We start from the raw sequence: 20,000 nt of genomic DNA, 5'->3' as shown, positions 1-20,000 counted from the left end.
ATCTGGTTCAGTAAGAAACCGTAAAATTTACAACTGCTAGCGCCAAGGCTTGCACATACGCAAAACCGTGAAACTGTCCCTTTAAAAGATGTGAGAATGAAAGCCGTAGTGCACAAAACTTGCGCATTCATGCCGCTTTTACTAGTTAATAGGACTTGTACGTAGTAGGTTCATCGCAATCGTAACTGTATTTCTCGAGCCTTCAAGGAATTAACATTACTTATGCAAATAAAATTTGCTCCCGTATTTTGTCAACCGCAATTTTTTTAATTCCCCTGGGTCTACCAACACGACTGTGAACAAACTTTTGGGCATTCATGCCGCTTTTACTAGTTAATAGAACTTGTACGAAGTAGGCTCATCGCGATCATAACTGTATTAATCAAGCCTTCAAGGAATTAATATTAGTTACGCAAATAAAATTTGCTCTCATACTTTGTCAACCGCAATTCTTTTTAATTCCCCTGGGTCTACCGACACGACGGTTTTCTCTCAGATGCTAATAATTAAATTTCACTGGCTTCAGTAAGTCCAGCCACAAAATATTCTATGCACAATATCCTACAAGAACAAAGTTTATTTGCATATTAATTCCTTGAAAGCTTGAGTCCATGCACTCCTGTCTGGACCCAGGAGAATAAAGAAATTTGTGGTTGACAAAACTACGGTCTGCCACCCTGGTAAGGCTCAGTTCGTTATCAACGGTCGAAGCCATGGCCACTGTTGTGTGGAAGCGTACGTTTAGAAAGCTGTTTTCCTGCAATATTACTGCCTGAGGTCGCTCGCAGGACTGCTATTGTGTTGATGGTGGGTTGAGATGAAAGTTCAATCTTTGCCAATTGATTGTGATGTGGAATTATGACCGTGGGAGCATTTTATCTAGGAAAATTTGATTCAAATTGCTGGCACCTGAGAATTTATTTTCAAGCCTTGGGATTTTATTATAACCGTTGACAACCACGAAATTGAGAAATCGCTCAAATCGCGTCGGATCTGGAAGATAACCACACAGGAAGGAAGTTACCCAGGTTGGCAATAAGGTTGGGCTTTTTAATTCAGATTTTTTTCATAGAATTATCTTCTTAACCTTTTTATCGAGATTCCCATACAAATCCTTATATTTTTGTTGGCCATGCTCACACTGAGCTTGGGACGCCTGTGGGTGCGGCAGCAATGAATGCCCGATCACCAATTGTAGCCAACGTTTTAAAGTTTGGTCTGGAAAGTAGGAATTGATTGTCCGATCTGAGACCATACTTTGAGTTCATTTGAACAGATAATAAACTTGAGAGGTAGTGTGGAGCTGTATTGTGAAGACACTTAAACGTAGTAATAATAATCTTATAGGCGATTCTGAATTTCACCGGTAGGCAATGTAAGCCAAATAGAAGTGGTGTTATGTGACAGAACGTAGGCATGCAGTATACAATTAAAGCGGCTGTATTTTTTACCCTCTCTAATTTTTATATCCCTTGTGATAGGAAACGTGACAAAGCCAAACAGTGTGCAATCCACGCGTGGCGTCACCACTGCAATCACTCAAATGTGACTGATGGTATCCTAGAAAAGGTCATCGGTTCCTTCAATCCCTTTTGTGACGGGGACAAGGATCCACAGGCAGAGGAAACTGATCAGTGTGCAAATTACCCCGCACCTCCTGATGCTGAAGTTTGCCAACGTCCCAATGAGCAAGTGGAAAGCAAGAGTACAGCAGGAGATAGAAATGGCGTTGTTCCCTATTTGCTTTTTGTACTTCTTTTCATAAATCCAAATTTCTACCTAAACAATTTAAATACAATCTGAAGAGGCGAGCGTGGCTTAGTGGTTAAGGAGTTGCGCTGGTAATCCGTAGATCCCAGGTTCAAATCATCCTCCCTTCCGTTACATGGATTTGTGTTTGGTGGTCCCAAATTCAAATGCTTCGCAATTTTTTATATACCGTAAACTTCCGAAAGTAGCAACCCCCCGAAAGTAACGTCAAAAAGTAAAGTTGCGACCCTCCGAGAGTAGCGCCCCATCCTTTTCAACTGAAGCATATTACAAGGAACGTTTCTTCAAATTTAAATTGAAAACCTAACCAGTGCACTGAGATATTCTTATATTAGACTAACGTAGCAGTGCTTCGTGAAGTACAAACAGTTTGCGGTATCTGACAAGCTTTCGTGCTAACCACTGAAAACGCGGTATAGACATGAAGAGCCCATTTACCCTATATGGCAGCACTCATAGATTTAGACCGGGACGAAGAATTTTATCTCATGTTTTAAGAACTGTTTTTACGAATTCCCTTCTTTTATTTTGCAAAATGTGCTCATTCTTACCAACTTTAGGGAACGTTTCTTGCTCCCCGAAAGTAACGACTCTTTGAAAGTAATGACCCCCTGAAAGAAGTGAGCCCCAAAGGCTGCTAATCCTGGAAGTAAAGAGGGTCATTACTTTGGAAGTTTACGGTAGCTAACTGGTCTACCTCCCAAACGTCGGGATTTTAAAGAAGTTTCCGCCTATTTCCAATATTCTGCAATATTTGTATGTTAATTTAAGGGCCGCGATGTAATTTAGTGTAACACCAGTAATTGAGTGTACCCTATAAGAAAGATAAGTTAATGAGTTAAGTCAATTCTTATCAGTGTTGGGAGAAATTATACGTTCAATAAGGTTAAGTTCACGTAGACTGCAATAGTACAAAAGTAGGATTGTTAGGTGTTTTAGAAGGTTTTCTCTTTTTTTTTTGCCTAAAAAGTACAAATAATGCACTAAATAATGTACTTTCAGCAAACTTTAGATATACACGTGGATAAATAACAATTTGTGTGCAATTTGTATTTGTATTTGTCGCTGAGTCAGCGAAGGAAAACTCAACTACCTGTACACAGCTTTCAAGGCTGAAAATACAAATCTAGGCTAAATATACTATTGAGAACCTTGGTCTTGGCGTGACCAAGGTTCAATAGTACATTTATTTTTTCAGTCAACGGTCAAGTGATAATTAAGACCCGTTAGTAACTTGATGACGATAATGAATTATAGAACAAAGAAGTTATTTCTGACGAATGAGCTGGCGACGAAGGCCGACATAACTATTTTGCCGGCACGTGAAAAACGCGGCCTGGCCTCCGGGCCGGTGCATCATGGATAGAAAGGAAGGGGTATATAAGGGAAAGTGTAGCACGTGATAGTCATCTAGGCCTCTGAATCAACCCTGTTCAAAGCTCGGTTTAATATCTCATGGCACTCTCGTCAACTTTCCCACGTCGGCCGTCGTACATGCTGTGTTGTTATTGAAGGCGCGTATCAAGGAGTCAAGAACAGAAGCTTCCAGTGTATAATTATAAAACGCACAGATGCACAGTGCGATCGCCAGAGGTCATCCGCTTGTCTAATATCAGATACACGTGTTATATCAAGAGCCATTATATATATATAGGCTACAAAGCTAACAGGGAATTGAAAGCTAATCCCACATCCCGCTTTCTAGACATGTAAACCTTGAATAGTTCTTGAGTATATATGTAGTTCTAGTTGAAACCTAGTCTCTTAGAAGGGTTTGTGTGTCTCCCGGAACGAGTAATGATAACGGGAGTTGAACCGCACGATTGTTTAGGTGAACTCGAGGCACAGGATTTGGTCGCTGTCTCTAAAAGCGGCTCTTTTGATGTGACGGCTGGGGCTGAAGAGGGGTTGTGTGGTGAGATCATTTCTTTTGGATTTGGAGTCAATGTCGTCTGTTCCTTCGCACAACTGCATTATTATCGGTCTCGACAAAGTAGGAACGAGGTTCGGAACTTTGGTTTACAAAAAATGCATTCTCTTGTTGGTTTGGGATATAGACTCTGTCACCAGTTGCAAGAGGACTTAGCTCCTTAGCTGCGTGACGCTTCTTGTACCCGTTGATTTGTTTTGCATTGATTTGGTCTTCCTTTTCTCTCATTTTATCTAACTTTGTCCATTTGGGTGCCAGTTTGGACGGGATCGCAAGCAAGGTTGTGCGCAACCTCCTTCCCATGCTAAATTCAGGTGGGCTGTAAGCGTTCTCCAGTGGAGTGGCTCTGTAAGCAAGCATGGCTTCGTACGGATCTTTGGCCTTGGTAAGAAGGCTCTCCATAGTCTGGACCATACGTTCGGCCTCGCCGTTGCTTTGAGGATACTTCGGAATGCTTTTGATTTGCGTAAATCCCCATTCATGAGCAAACTTTGAAAATTCCGCTGAGGAATATTGTGGACCATTACCAGAGACAACGGTCTCTGAAACCCATGACGTGCGAAGACGTTGACTTGCGTAATACACCAATCTCACAGTATCTTGAAAAGTAATCTACCACCAGGACGAACTCCTGTCCTTTCCAATCGAATAAATCAGTTCCGACTTTTTGCCATGGCCGCTCGGCTAGTCTCGAAGGAATCATCAGCTCTGCGTGGTTTCTTCTGGTCTTTATACAGGTGGGACATTCCTTAATGACTTCCTCAATTTGTCTGCTGAGTCCTGGCCACCACGCTTTCCGCTTCGCTCTCTCCCGGCAATTTTTGATGCCCTGGTGTATCTTGTCCAGCACTTCGAGTCTTAAGTAATGTTTAAAAAGCGAGCTGGAGTGTTTTATCGGGTTTAAAACCACGAGGCGCAGCCTCGTGCTGTGAGTTTTTTGAACGGCTTCAAAAACATTCCACAAAAAGCGTGTCCCTCTGGACTCAAAACAATGGTTCAAATTGTGAGAGGTGAATATTAGCATACAAGAAAAACAAGCTATGCCTTATTAGTATTCTTTATATAAAGAATACTAACGAGGAGTGTTTTATCACACATAAAGCTCATACACGTGACGTTTTATCGGTGCTTCGATAGGCTGTTGGGCTCATGAATTATTAATGAGTTTGAGAATGCAAAGGGAATGATGACTCTGCCAGCTTTCACCAGGATGCCTTGTTGGACGGTTATTTCTCCCTTAGATCGAAGTGTAGGGTTGGAGCGCATCACTCACTTTATGTTTCTCCGGCCAACCCTCTCTGTAGAATTCGTTAAGCAAGTTAAGCAAATTTCGTCTTCGTCTTGATGAGGACGTACTTCCTGCAGACGGCGTTCAGCGGCAGGCAGGCTCTTAATGACATGTGGCACATTCAGGTTCAGTTCTTCGTTCTGAGTTTAGTCTCTTCTTTAGTGAGACGTCGGTGAAGTGGAGCTCTTGATAGGGTATCAGCTTTAGTGAGGTATTTTCCAGGGACATGACTAATTGGTATGAACAGCGCATAAGTCGCATCCGGAATCTTTGAATCCTGGGAGGCAAGTCTTGAAGACATTTTGACCCCAACAGTGGTATTAGCGGATTGTGGTCTGCTTCCATTTTTAACTCTTTTCCGAGGATGTAATCTGCAAACTTTTCGCATGCCCATGTAGTTGCAAGCGCTTCCTTTTCCATCTGGGAATATCTTTGTTCTGTGGAAGTCAAAGATCTTGAATCATAAGCGGTAAACTTTGTGGAGCCATTGTCTTGAACTTGTAACAGCACCCTGCCTAATCCATATGATGAGGCGTCGGCAGAAACTATGGTATCCTTTTCTGGCCAGTAGTGAGCAAGAACTGGTGCTTGGTTCATTTCGTCAGCTTTCGGAAGCTGCCGTCTTATCGGTGTCCTGACCAATCACCTGGGCGCTTAGCGTGTGGCCCGCGAACTTTAGGTGTCTTCTTGAAAATTCGCACTTCGGGATTTAGGTGATTCTTGCCTGTGTTAGTCTTCGTAGCACTGCTTCAAGTCGATCGTCGTGCTGTTCTTGGGTCTTCCCGTGTACCAGGATATCATCCATGATGCAAATTACACCTTCCAGGCCTTTTAACTCGGTCAGCATTCTTGTAAGAAATGTTTTGATTGCGTGACGTGTTGTTTTACAGCTTTGAGAAATCGTTACTCTTATTTTTCATGTTGCTAAGTGATTTAACTATCGAATTTCGAATCATGTGATAGGAGATAGGTTTTTTGGAGCACGTACGTGTTAGCGAGCGATCTCTTCGATTGATTACTGGGTTGCCAAACCCAGTCGGAATCTGCGTAGAATTTCGTCGTTTGCTTTTTTTCCGCGTCGGTAAAAGTCTCGCCTGCCACTCCCCTGCTTAGTGGTGTCTTTGTGCATAGAGTCTTCTGTGCGTATTTTGTTAGGTTTGAGGGGGATGGGGTAATGCGTAGATTTCTCTCGTGCACACGCGAGGACATTTAATTATTAACCTGGAATGGCGTTGAAAGATGGCGTTTTAGTGCATCTTTAAACAAAATATGCCCTTATGGCGCTCAAGAATGGAACGACAATTGGATAAACAACTTAGGCGATGAAAAATAAATACCTGGAATCTTTAAAGCGACGAGTAATGGTCTTCGACAACAATTTCATTTTTCGTTGTTGGATATCAATTAAGCTTTAACTTGGTACCATATACAACACTGAAGTCAAATAGCAATTCCTTTATGGATTTAACAAACATTGAAGGAATCGAACGCCTTGAATGCATCACTGTCTTTACTGAAGTCGCATCTAAGTTGTCCGACAAGTTACATTCATTTTATGACAACTCAGCAAAGGTAAAAAAAAAAAAATTGGAAATATGACAGTGAAAAATTATTTGAATGAAAACTTGTTGTTTCTTTTGTGCTTTATTGTTTACCGTCAATGTTCTTTCGAAAAGGGTTTGATGTGAACTGTCAGAAATTTATTGAATTGCATATGCTTTGTGATTGTGTGTTTCGTTTGCACGCACACAACTGAAATAAGAAGGGTTTCTTGCCTCTTATAGCAAATATGTCGTGTGTTTCATTCCATCATTGAAGTCCGGACTGCTGCTATTTCCAAAATGATGGAATTACCTGGTGATAAATAACTTTGTCTTGGAGAGTAAATTTTTGACTTAGCAGAAACAATGGTCAACCCTCAAGTGTTTGGGCGATTGTGATCTTTGTCTTGACTTCGCTCATTTATTGTCAAACAGTTTATAACACTTGACAGAAAAAGAAACGTACGAAAGCCCGGTATCTTGCCATCATTTGGCAGAGATGCTTCACTGGTTGGCGAGGAAACATGACGGGGTAACTTAATCACGGCGCATGCTGAATTCCGGCAATGTCACTTTCGATTTTGCGATTTATTAGTGGGTCCAAAAGTACAATAACACAATTGAACGTAGCAAAAATCTCCCAAAATGTTTGTCGCTGATGATCGTAACTTTTTATATTCTATATTCACGGTTCAAAATTAATGTTGTTTTCATATCGTAAATATGTTATTCTCGAGCGACCGTCCTGAAAACTTCCTTCTGCTCTTTCTAAAAACTGTGTATCAATATTTATTTACTTTTGCATCAATATTTGTTTTTGCATACACTGCATAAAATGGTTTGTATAAGGACCCTTCCTCAGGTCGTACACAGTCAGTTGTGGCAGGATTCCTTCTATGTCAGTACACATTTCAGTATACATCATGTATACTGAGCGAAACAGGAGGTATACTGGCAAGTCTTCTATGTCAGGTCACATGTCAGTATACAGTGCGTATACTGGGAGAATCAAGGGGTATACTGAACGTGGTGTGGACGGAATGTGTACTGATTTCGTATATCTTATGGACAATGGCCCTGGGTTTTAGTTGCAATAAGTATGTGTTCGGGATTTTTAGTGGCAGGGTTTATGGTTATTCAAATCTTAGCTTCGAAACTGATTCGTAAACAAACACCATTTACTTGTGTTCCTCTCTGCTGTTTATTGAACATTTGCGAACAAAAATCTACTTGATTACTATCTTTCATGATCTCCTGAATGCGCTCGAAGCTGTTTCATGCCTCTTTAAGTCTTAGTCTACATGGAGTTAAAACTGTAATTGTGATAAGCAACAAAAGAAGTATTTACACGTAAATTAAAATGTCCTCCAATGACGTTTCGGGTACACGTCGATATGAGTCAAAGCAACATACTTCATTAAACTTCATCAAAATTTAGATCAGCATCATCCACACTCTGATCACTTTCATGATCCTCGTCATTACATTCTTCGTTGTCATTTCTGTTAAAGGAAAAAAAAATTCAGCTTTTGTTCTATGACGAGCAGAATGAGGTTTAAGTAAGTGACAAACAAAACAGAGGAGCGGAATTCCTCAAATACTCGAAAAAAATTGCTCCCCAGATTAGTACAAACAGTATTATTCTGTATCTATGAACACCTTACCTTTCAGCTTCTTCTACGGCTTGAACCATGTCCTCTTCTCGTCTGCGTAACTCGTCCTTCCACTCGTCTGACAAGGGTTATTTCGGAGTGTTCACTGGGGGCTCCTTTTCAACTGGATGGCCCGTTCTGGCCGTCGTCCTTTTCCTGCTCTGCTCTTTCGCTGCGTTTGTCAAGTCTAAGAAAAAAACAAACTTCACAAGTATACGTAGATCATCGTAACTACGTGCGGCCTCGTTCTACCAAAAGCAACAAAAGATTTCAATTCAGTTTGGCCTGTCTTGAGAAAATACACAAAATGACAATGAAGTTTTTTTTGCACAATCAACAGCAAAACTTGAATTATTAACCTATACTTTTGCTGAAGACAATGCAGCATATACTGTTGCATTGTCAGGCTCCTTCTTCGCCTTCCTTCAATAATTTTTTGCAAAATAAAAACCCTCCGTTAAGTATCTTGGTCCGCCATATTTATAGGTAGTTACGTAACCTTTGTAACATTTTTCCGCTGACCGACATACACGGCAGTATCAATTCAAAGAATTAAATTCGGCAGAAATGCGACGTCTGAATCAGCTGTCGCATTTCTGCCGCACTTAATTGAATTGAATTCGACACGGCAGAAGTGCGACGTGTGAACCGGGCCTAAGTGTTTTACTTTACACCAGCCGACAAAGTTCAACCGCCGTCTTCCGAAAAGGATGAAAAGTGAATTGTTAGGAGGGTTAATTTGTACTAAGCATGGGAAGCCACTTTGCAATCGCCTCGAGCACCCGGCAAAACCGTCTACTCCAGGGGACATGCTCTTGCATAAAGCTGCCCATAATGATTGTACTGTACCAAAATGCCCAAACATATCAGTCTGTACGTGGGATTGTATGATTATTATACAGTCCCAGGTAGTAAACACAACACACCGTCATTAATTCAATTTGCTGTGGACTAATAGGTGCAGCCTAGTTTGATTACTGTCACAGTGATGACTAAGGGTGCGTTCGATTGGAAAATCCGAATTTTGATATTAAAATCTGAATGTTCAGATTTCCAATCGAACACAAAATCTGAAGACAGATTTTGTCACAGATCTCACTAATTGAAATCCTTCCTGACAACGATTTCCCACAAGTGAAACCCGTGACAAAATCTGTTTTATTTTGTGTTGGATTGGTAGTATGAAAGATCCAGATTTTAAGATCTAAATCTGGATTTCCTAATCGAAAGCACCATAATATCATCCTTGATAAAAGAACAGACTTCTACAACTTAATGGCCCAGAAAAGTTTCTCTGGGACTTCATTATGTCTTCTGTCGCTGAGAGGGCCAATCCTCCTGTTTACACACTGCTTCCTCTGCTGGTTTGACAGTCTTTCTTTGCGGCGCAAGTCCAAACCATGAAAGAAAGTGCCGGATACCTCCTCTGCTCTCCAGACAAGAGGCCTCATAACCAGTGTGTCTTCCTCTTCGTCTGATTCATCCGATGAAATCAGGTAGGAATGCAGAGCTTCAAACTTCTCCAGTTACTATGGAACAAAGAAATTTTGTCAATAAACACACGTAAAATGTATGAGAGAATTGTTCTTAGTGATGAAAGCCATCATGACTACTTGTGTTGCTTAAAGTTGTCGCCATTTAGATGATGACTACGGCTGAGAAAGCCTATTCAAAAAGTTCAGATTGATTCTTTTTTATTTCATATGGGCTTTAGACGATTTTTGCACATAAATTTTCTATACACACATGGATGACTCGCGAATGAGACGAGCAAACTGCTCTGTTCTGGATGCATATCTCCATGAGAACAACACGAAGAGCGATCAAGCTTATTTCCTTCAAGTTTATTGGCGAACTAAAAGAATTTACGAGATTTGTGAGTCAATTTGTTATCTTATTTTCAACTTGGACTTACAGTTTATTTATTACTCTCCTGTACACACGTAAGTCATTTCATATCAAGCGTTTCAATTCTCAGTTTGTGTAGCTTTTGATTTGCCAAAGCTCGAGTTTTTCTAGAAAGTAGGATAACTCTTAACATGACTTGATTCACAACTGAAAACAAAACCAGAGGTTGATGTTCAGAATTCATAGTAAGGCTTTCGCTTGTGTTCATTTGCTTCTTAGTTTTTGCTTCTGTTTTCGTGTTTTGTTGTCGTTTTTCTTTCGACCATCAAAAGCACACGTCGTCGGCCGGGTTATCGAGATCAAAATGTTCCGTAGTACCTGTATGGTAAATCAGGACTCTTTGCAGTGTTTATGTCATAAAAGAACAAATTCCTCTTCTTTTATTACTCCGGAATCAAATGCACATAGAAGAGATGTCTTATTTTCCCGAAATAAAGGCATTTTTGTAGCTTCTATACGACAAGAACAGCCAAGCACTTTCACTTTGTTGACGAAACTCACTGATTTCGAGATTGGCGCCAAAGGTTCGCGCCAATCGGACATCGAGACGTGCGCGCGTGTGCTGTAAATTTCGTAAGTTCATTTTGTAGGACGCGTTCAAGACACGACGCGATCATGACATGGCCGCGTCGTCGTCTAAATTTTTTGCGGATCGTAAACTCTCTATTCTCGTTAACCAGCAATGGCGTCGAAAGTCATTGCAACGCGAATGGCGTTTTAGTGCATCTTATGTTGTTTGTTTCAATAAAATGTTTCGCTGGAAAAGGATTCCGTGATATTTTCTGCCTTTGTGAATTATCATATCATGTTGTGTATTGAATTTTCGAGCTTAAGGTTGAAATGTGATACGGGAGGATATTTTTAGTATTGCTCACGAAAATAAACAGGTCTGTTGGAAGCGTGGTTGAGTTTCAACAAAATGAGCCCCAAAATCAGCAAAAAATTGTGACGCCGATGAATAATAAAGTAGCTGCTATTTCCAAAATGATGGAATTACTTGGTGATAAATAACCTTGTCTTGGAGAGTAAATTTTTGAATTAGCAAAAACAATGGTCAACCCTCAAGTGTTTGGGCGATTGTGATCTTTGTTTCGACTTCGCTCATTTATTGTCAAACTTTATAGCACTTGACAGACATTAAAAAGAAACTTACGAAAACCCGGTATCTTGCCATCATTTGACACAGATGATTCACTGTTTGGCGAGTAAACATGCCGCGGTAACTTAATCACGGCGCCCGCTGAATTCCGGCGATGTCACTTTCGATTTTGCGATTTATTTGTGCAACCAAAAGTACAATAACAAAATTGAACGTAGCAAAAATCTCCCAAAATGTTTGTCGCTGATCGTTACTTTTTATATTCTATATTCACGGTTCAAAATTAATGTTGTTTTCATGTCGTAAATATGTTATTCTCGAGCGACCGTCCTGGAAACTTCCTTCTGCTCACTAACGAATTCTTAGTTAAAATCGGCCTACAAGACGACCCAAACTGCTCCTTTTGCAAAGATGAACCAGAAAAACTTAGTACCTCTTTTGGTCCTGTCCCAGAGTGACCGCTTTTTGGGCCTTCTTAATACAACGCTTTATTTCGTCTCAGATAATTCCAGAAAACTCCCAATTCAATCTTCTTATAGCATTAGGTTTGATGCCAGACTCCTCCAAAAATCATTGTCAAATGAATTTTTGCCTCCTGTTAGCAAGACAATATATCTGGATTTGTAAAAACAATAAAACGCTACCAAAGGTAGAAGGCTTTTTCAGATGTCTTAAGTCGACCTATCTATTTGAACAAAAGGGTGCGGGCACCTTACAAACGAAGTGGGAACTACTGAAAACTTTAATTTAGAAAACCGTTCTTTTTTCTTGCTTCTTTTACTTTGATAAGTCCCAAAACCAACAAATCCTTCATCGCCTTTTCACAACAGCCTTGCAACCGACAGCCCGTAAACTTTAATGCTTTGATTTCCTTTTCAGTATGGGAAGCAATGTATACTGTTTTACTGTAAATATGTAAATATGTCTATCCTGTAAGTAAGTTGTTTGTTTTGTGTGTGTGTTTTTTTTTAGTAGCAGCAACTTTCTTTCGAGCAAGGTTTATTCTTGCGCCCCCTTCCCTCTCTCCACCTAATAATCTGGAGGCCTGGGACTGGAGCTAATTATAAGGTGTCCATATATAAAGGACGATGGTGGTTGTCAGAAATTTTGAAAAGAATCCCTAAGAGGTACCAAGATCTTGTCTTGTGAACGTGGCTAGAAACGTTTTTCACCCCTTAGAGATACCAGTTGTAAAACAAGACATTATTCTGTCACATTTTTTTTTTGGGCTCAATACCCTAAAAGGTGCCGCAAAAGCTCCCGCAGTGGACCTTTTGAGGCTGAACTCCCTAACAGGTATCAAAACCGTACCAAAACCAAAACCTAAAAGGTACAACGAGTGCTAGTACCCCTGTGTCCTCGTTTTTTTATACATATATATGAATCCTCCTCGGGGGAAGGAGAGGCTCGTAATGTCGTTCAAAGTTGGTTTTTACTTGCGACGGAGTAGGAGTTGTAGTCGGAGTCGTAAGAGACCCTATGACCTTGTGAAAATCGAAGAGTCGGAGTCATAAGCTGGACGGAATGAGAGCCAGAATAAGAATCAGAACGTTTCCATTAAAAGATCCAGTGAAAACTAGATTGTCGGGGTAGGAAGCAGAAGGAGGAGAAGCAACTGATCACAATACCTGGTATCGAGCATTGTTATTGGTTTCTGCTTCAGACTCGTACAATCTATTTTTCTCTGGATCATAAACAACGGAGTCGTAAGCGGAATGGGTGTTTTACTTCCGATTCCGTCGGTTTGATTTTCACTAGATCGTATCGCTCTACGCCTTGATCTAAATATGACTCCGACTACGATTTCAACGTTAATGTGAACCAACCTGTAGAAAGGGAATATAAAGTGAGAAGATGCTTTTGGGCTTACTAAGGAGTAGGACAGATCGTTAAAGTATACCTCCCATAAGCTGTCTTCTGTCTTCTCGGTTTAGCAGATAGATCATTCTGATATGGCACGGTAGGCAATTTGTTTTAATCGAGATAGGAGATGTGGAGTGTGGAGCCTGTTTTAGTCATTTCCTTGTCCAGTAATTTAGGATCTCAATAGCGTCATGTAGTTTTTACAGCTAACGGTTCGTATTTTCGATTCTTTAGGACTAACGGTTAATTTATTTTTCCTATGCTTAACAGAAACCTCAGAAATTACCTAAGTGTTTTTAACTATTCCATCGTTTATACCTGTACGAATGAGAGCTAGTTAATTAACCAAACAAAGAGCCGTTTTAATACCCAGTTCTGTTCGATTAAAGATGTTTTCAAAAGCGTATCTTTGTTGTAGCAAGCTTGTGGGAGCGGGGTGGGGGTATGGGGGGGGGGGGGGGGGGGGAGGGGGGGTACTCCCTGTTATATTGTGGCCGTTGCGGGGAGGTTCCGCCCGAAAGGAGTACCTTCTTCAAGTATCAGGTATATAAAAGGCTAGGGATTTCACAAGTTGAGGTGTATGAAAGGGTATCGGAATCTGTCATTTGGCTATTTCAAAGGGCCTATAAGGTGTCTGAACCAACCAAGTCCTTCTGTGGCCAGTGACAGTAATTTGCTAAACTTTCTTGTCTCGAGTAAATCTACGGCAACACATAACCACGGGAACGTGCAAAAAAGAACCGAAATTAGCAAACTGAACGTCATATAGTAACGAATTCATAGACCATTAAAAAAAAATATCAGTCCCAACACCGTTTCCAAACTCTTATCGGGAACGAGGTTGAAGGACGACTCGGAAATTTATCCAGGATTCCGCACAAAGAGACAGGATGTTACCAAAACTGGTAACAGGGAACGGGGAACGGTAGCCTGGGAACTAGTGTGTTTAGCCAATCCGCCTGAGAATTCAAAATGGCGGAGAAAAGAAAAGAAAACGCTTGAGAGGAACAATTTGGGTAAATGTGCGGAAGTGTTGCGGTTGTAAACGTGAGTTTCTACCGGCTGTGCCCTCAGATGACCAGTACGTTCCAGTAAGAGCAGAGTCCGATTGGCTCTGGGATAAACAAAGCATGAAATAGCGCCTGGAAGAAAATCGAATCGGTATTATCAATTGCTACTCCAATCGGTCATTATACGAAATGCACACTGCAGACTGCAGACTGGGTACAAATAATGTCCTATAGCGTGTTGCCGATTTTAAATATTAACATCACAGCTTGCGCACAAAGTGAGAAGATATGAGATGACCATGAAGGCTTCAAGTTCTATTTAGGGACGACTGTGGTCTGACCGATCGTATCATGTGTAGCTTGTGATTTGATTTTCTCCCCAGGAGCCATTTCACGCTTTGTTGATCCCAGTACCAATCGGAATCTGTTCTAACAAGAACGTTCGGGTCATCTGGGCGCACAGCGGGGTGGAAACTCACGTTTACAACCGTATCACTTCCTCTTGTTCCCTTTTCTTTCCTTTGTCCGCCATTCTGAATTCTCAAGCGGGTTACCTCTGTACACTCGTTCCCAGACTCCCGTTTCCAGTTCCCCGTTATGCGTACCCCGTTACCAATTTTAGTAACATCCGAGGAGACACGAATCTTTTTAGTGGTCAACAGCAGGTTTTGAGCTTAGTGTTTATAACAACATTTGAAACTGATAATACAGACCGAAGTGACGGTTGGAAGCTGTTTAAGCTCGAGGTGAACATTAGCTTCTCGAGCTGAATTCCTCCACATCGTTCGTCGGACTTCAGCACCATGAATTGTCTCTTCATTGTAGCCGCTGCTTTTCTAGGTAAGCTAAACTTCTCGTAGCTTAAAATATAGATTATGGTTCATAAAACTCCGTATTTTCGATTAGAACCTGATATTTTTCCCGCTCTGTGATCCCTGCAGCTAGTCCAAGATAAAACTCGACAGATATATTAATACTATTTTCTCTGTAAGCAGAAATCGTAATAAGTCGCTTACGCATGGATTCAGTATATAATCCGGAAGAAAGTAAATTTTAAGTAGTCGAGTTTACTTTTCTTTTATATGTAAAACAGATCCTCAAACTAAACGTGAGTGACTCAGAGTCAAAGAATTTATATTATTGGACTGAAAGAGAAGCGTTGCAATGTAATCGAGTGCAAGCTTTGCCAGTCCGAAGCAACATCGCAATTGAAAAGATCTGAACCCACAATCAAACCAAGTTCATGCACATAAGCCACACACGCTTGCAAGTCAGTATATGGCTGTAATCTTTGGTAAAAGAATGTCTTTATCTGCGGCGTACTGACGATTTTGTCTACAACAAGTAAGCCCCAAGAGAAAGTGACTTCCGCTTTCTTGTTTCCGTGATGAACATCCCGGAGTGAAAGTGAAAGTGAATGTTGAATGTTCTGTGAGCATGGATAATTGTTAAATATGCGTAAGTGAAACTATGTAATGATTCTGTTTAATATACCAACCAACTTGTACATTAGTTAGTTAATAATGGTCGCGATCTCCGATCCATTCGATCAGGTTTTACTGCAGCTAGACACCGAGAGAAATCAAATTGCCCAGTTAAAATTAATATCTGTTCTTTTACACTGATAGTTGCAGACCATGGTTTAGTGGATTTCATTTTCACATGGCTTTTCTTGTTGTAGAAATACTTAACCAAGTTCAAGTTCAATCAAGTTTATTGTCATACGTGAGGCATGGTTGCCCAGTTGCCCGAGCCAGAGGCTCATGTTATAAAACTAACTATGAGTAAAACTATATGAAATATATTAAAAATATATAAAGAACAGAACAATAAATGTGGAAATAGAATCAAATTGAAATATAAAAATTACTTAAGATACTAGGACAGGGAAAGAATTACATGTACAATTAGAAAGCAAATAGAAATGAAACTATATACAAGAGTACAATGACATCTGGGTCCTAATTTGCTGAAGTCAAAAGCCTTCAGGTTACGAGTGAAGTCACTAAACGTACTTGAGGTTTTAATATGTGCAGGCAGTTTATTCCATAGGCGACTAACTATATAGGTAAACGAGTTATGAAAGAATTTGTTATTGTAGCCAGATTGTTCCAGATTAATGCCCCTACCTCTTAAATTATATTTAGTATAACGAATCTGAAAAAAGATCTTGATATATGGTGGACCGTTAGAGTTCATGCATTTGTATAATAAAACAAGAGAACTGTAATAGCGTCTATGTTCAAGAGACTGCATATCACTCAAGGATAATATAGTATCATAGTCAAGATTATTACCTACAGTCTGAAAATGACTAGTTGGGAAAAAGTGCTGTTAACGTGGTCAAGGGATACCAAGTTTCTGGCATAACTATAATACGGAATTTGCGACGGTAATAAACGATGTTTGGCGTGACCAAACGAGTGTACGAATGCGCGCGGACGGCGTTCTAGTGAAATTTTGACTAGTGTGACGTTATGTATATGCATTCGAAATGACTTAAAACTGCGCTGTTTATTGGAAAACGTTTGGAGTGTTAGTTCTGTCAATGTTTTAGCGTGAAAAGAAGTGGAATATGGTTTTCACAAAACAAATACTAGCATCGAAGAGAGCATTAGCGTGGTATTTAAACAAATACAGTCACTATTCGTATCGACAAATCGCACAAGATTGTGGAATTTCAAAATCGAGTGTACAGAGAATATGCAGTGGAGAACTTCCCGGAACTGTTAAAGAGTCTTCAACTTCCACGAGAACCGGGAGACCAAGACAACTAAGCCAACGGGATCTGAGATTACTGCTCCGTACAATGAAACAATTACGGAAAAGGAATGTCCACGTGACAGTCAAGGGGTTAGTGGAGGAGAGTGGCCTTAATTTTGATAGAGCGAGTAGAAGAACATATTCTCGATATTTAAATGAGCTCGGGTACTCATACTTTTCAGCTAGGAGAAAGGGGATTCTGCTTGAAAACGATAAAAAGTTGCGCGTGAAATTTGCTCGTAAAATGAAGCGGGAGGTGGCAAGAAATTCTGAATTCTGGACTAACGGAGTTTCGTTTTATTTGGATGGTGTATCTTTCGTGCATAAGTATAATCCACAGAGCGGCGCAGCCTCGAACAGATCAAGGGTATGGCGTAGGAAAGACGAAGGCCTTGAGGTAACCGCGAAGGGTTCGAAAGAGTTGGCCGGAGGGAGAAGATTGCATGTTGTGGTGGCGATAGCATACGGGAAAGGAGTTATTCTAAAAGTGCCGTACGAAAAAATGACCGGTGATTTTTTTCGAAACTTCATAAGGGAACATTTCAACATTACGTTTGCGCAAGCTGGTCCCAAAACAGATGGAAGACGTTTATTTGTTATGGATAACGACCCGTCGCAAACAAGCAGGTTAGCTAGGGATGCGTTAGAAGAGATAGAGGCTGAATTTCATGAAATCCCTCCGCGTTCACCGGACCTAAATCCTATCGAGAACATATTTCATCTTGTAAAGAGATATTTAGAATCCGAAGCAATATCTAGAAATATCACAAGGGAGTCGTTTGAGGAATTTCAAGCTAGAGTTTTAAGAGCTTTTGATTGTATTTGTACTGAAACTATAGATAACACAATTGCCAGTTTGAACAAAAGGATAGAAGCTATCCTTGCCTCTAAAGGCGGTAGAACCAAATATTAATCACGCAATGCGGAACTGTGAAAACTGAACATGCTTTATTATTTACACTTCAGTATATTCTGTGAATTTCTAAAGCGTGTAAAGTGTAACTTCATTTTCATGCTATCTGAGGAAAATGCTTGTGTAAATTGTAATTGTCACTTTGTAAAACTCGTGACAACGAGAAGTTTATCACATGCGTGACATTTGCATTTTGTTGACGTAAAGAACTGAACATTACTCACTACAATACTCACTTTAAATAGTGGAGATTTATGCAAATTGAAAACGTATTTGACATTAAATGAACACAAATTTAGAAAGTATGTATGTTTTCTTTAGTTTGAAGAAACTATTTCTTTCATTATATGAGTTATTGCGCATTTTCAACTCAGTACTCAGTAAAAGCACAAGAAAAGAAAGCTATTAATTAGCTCTTTATATAAAACATTCAATTTACTGAGTAATGTTGTAAACTCTATTCAGACACGTTCCTTTGGAGCGCATTATACAACAATTGTTTTTATATACTCAACAAGAGTAGCCGGCCATAGTTTATTTTTAAACACTGTTCTTCATTGATGCGAAATGAATGCAAACGTTACTGAGTATTGTCGCGAGCATCATGTCGCCGTCAGTCAGCAATGTAAACATTGCTAGAATTCTCTAGAATGAATCGTGCAAAACAATGTCCACAGGGCGCGATTTCTCGCTGTTCACTCTGTGAAATGGGCTTCCAGAACCGGAAAAAAGACCATCTAATGTCCATCATCTTTGTGTTTGTCTGATCTATTGCACCGGCTCTAATGAAAACAATCGGGGCATCCGATGTAGCAAAAAAAGGCGTGTCGCGCGTTAGTTCAATATCTCTTAAACAAAAGTTCTTTGGTGCGGGTAAATGGATTGTATCGCCCTCTAGCGCCTGGAGAAGATCAGCCCACGCGATTATTGTTGGATTCCACCGAAAGTCATTCAAAAGAATGACTTCTGCTTGTTCCGCGCCAACCCATGCGAAGGAGCCCGTTGCTGGATTACAGAACGTGTTATAAATTATTTTCAATGGCGATAACATAAAAGTCTTTCCAGAATTGGCAGTTCCATACAAATAAATATTCCGGAATTTTCCTCGACCTTTAGACAGGGCTGTATAAATCGCATTGCAGAAAACCGAGGGGATTATTCCTTGGTTGTCGAGAACCTCATTTGCCGCCACAAACCACCTTCCTTCGCAACCGTCCACGCATGGCGCATCTTTAGATTCTTGTAAGAGCTGTATTCGCGATTTCTTCAGGCGAAGACACTGCTCTTCAGCGTGAGAAAATTCTTTCGCTAATGATAATGCTTCATCCACCGCTTTATTCCCGCGGTTTGCTATAAACTCGGCCAGACAGCGTTTTCCTTCTCGTTCTTGAACCATCGCCAAACATACAAGCTCCAGCCTTGTGGATATTGACTTCTGTTGAATTAGTTTACAAACGTCAAAAACACTTAGCCGTGGATCTTTGATCTTTCTTTGCTTCGATACCCCGCCTAGTTTGCGTTTTCTTTTGTTAGAAGCGATTGCATTTTCCGTTCGAGGACAAGTAGTTAAGTCTGGATGACCCACAGAATGAACCGCTTCGAGGTCTGATTTCGTGACATACTTGTAGGCGCTGTAATATGTATTGTGGCGGTCACTGAAATGAACTTCGATGTGGAATTTTTGGCTCAAGTATCTCTTTACTTGTAGCCATCTACCTCTCTTCTTCAGTTTTACCGCCATGTGAAAATGGTACTTGTTGAGATCGCCATCGGCATCGGTAGTGGCATGACCCTCCATGCTTACCACCCAGTGAGAGATTTCAATGTTAAAGCTATTCCATGCCTCTATTATCGCTTCGCCAAACGTCTCTGTACGGAACTTTTCAGTGTCTGCGCGACTGTACGTTATAATGTAAACAACTCTCTGGCTTTCTGAAGCCTCCATTTTCTCATTGAGGACAACACTCTAAAGAGCTTTTAGAGCCGCGCGCTCACAGTATAACACGATTTCTATGTAAACAACAGACCTGGTGGGCAGCGGATGGCGTATCCGATTTAATAAACAAAACAGCACGTTTTGAACTCTTTGAAAGTGAAATAAAGCTCATCGTTTCTTAAGCGTTACAACAGTGTGAACATGCAAGTTGTTATTTTTTACCCCGACTCACTGATCTGCATGGTATTCATTTGTCTATCTTTTTCCTGATATACACCTGTTGCGCCTTTCCCTTATCCATACTCTAATATGACAATACGAAAAGTA

General features: G+C 40.5%; 2 protein-coding genes across 2 annotated transcripts in view; both read left to right on the top strand.

Moving 5' to 3' along the window:
• The window catches only part of LOC138042321 (uncharacterized), a 12,809-nt gene extending 10,004 nt beyond the window's left edge, over positions 1–2,805 (top strand). The window contains exon 4 of the mRNA XM_068888174.1: positions 1,482–2,805. Coding sequence (XP_068744275.1) covers positions 1,482–1,803 — 322 coding nt within the window. The 3' untranslated portion in view covers positions 1,804–2,805. The remainder of the gene's footprint in view (positions 1–1,481) is intronic.
• An 11,870-nt stretch (positions 2,806–14,675) lies between these two features.
• Positions 14,676–20,000, top strand: part of LOC138042320 (uncharacterized) — a 33,488-nt gene continuing 28,163 nt past the window's right edge. Inside the window, exon 1 of the mRNA XM_068888173.1 lies at positions 14,676–14,901. Coding sequence (XP_068744274.1) covers positions 14,865–14,901 — 37 coding nt within the window. The 5' untranslated portion in view covers positions 14,676–14,864. The remainder of the gene's footprint in view (positions 14,902–20,000) is intronic.

This window comes from Montipora capricornis, chromosome 3 (assembly GCF_036669925.1).
Source record: "Montipora capricornis isolate CH-2021 chromosome 3, ASM3666992v2, whole genome shotgun sequence".
Classification (NCBI taxonomy): Eukaryota; Metazoa; Cnidaria; class Anthozoa; order Scleractinia; family Acroporidae; genus Montipora; species Montipora capricornis.
Note: the sequence above shows the minus strand (reverse complement) of the source record. Positions and strands in the feature narration are given on the sequence as shown.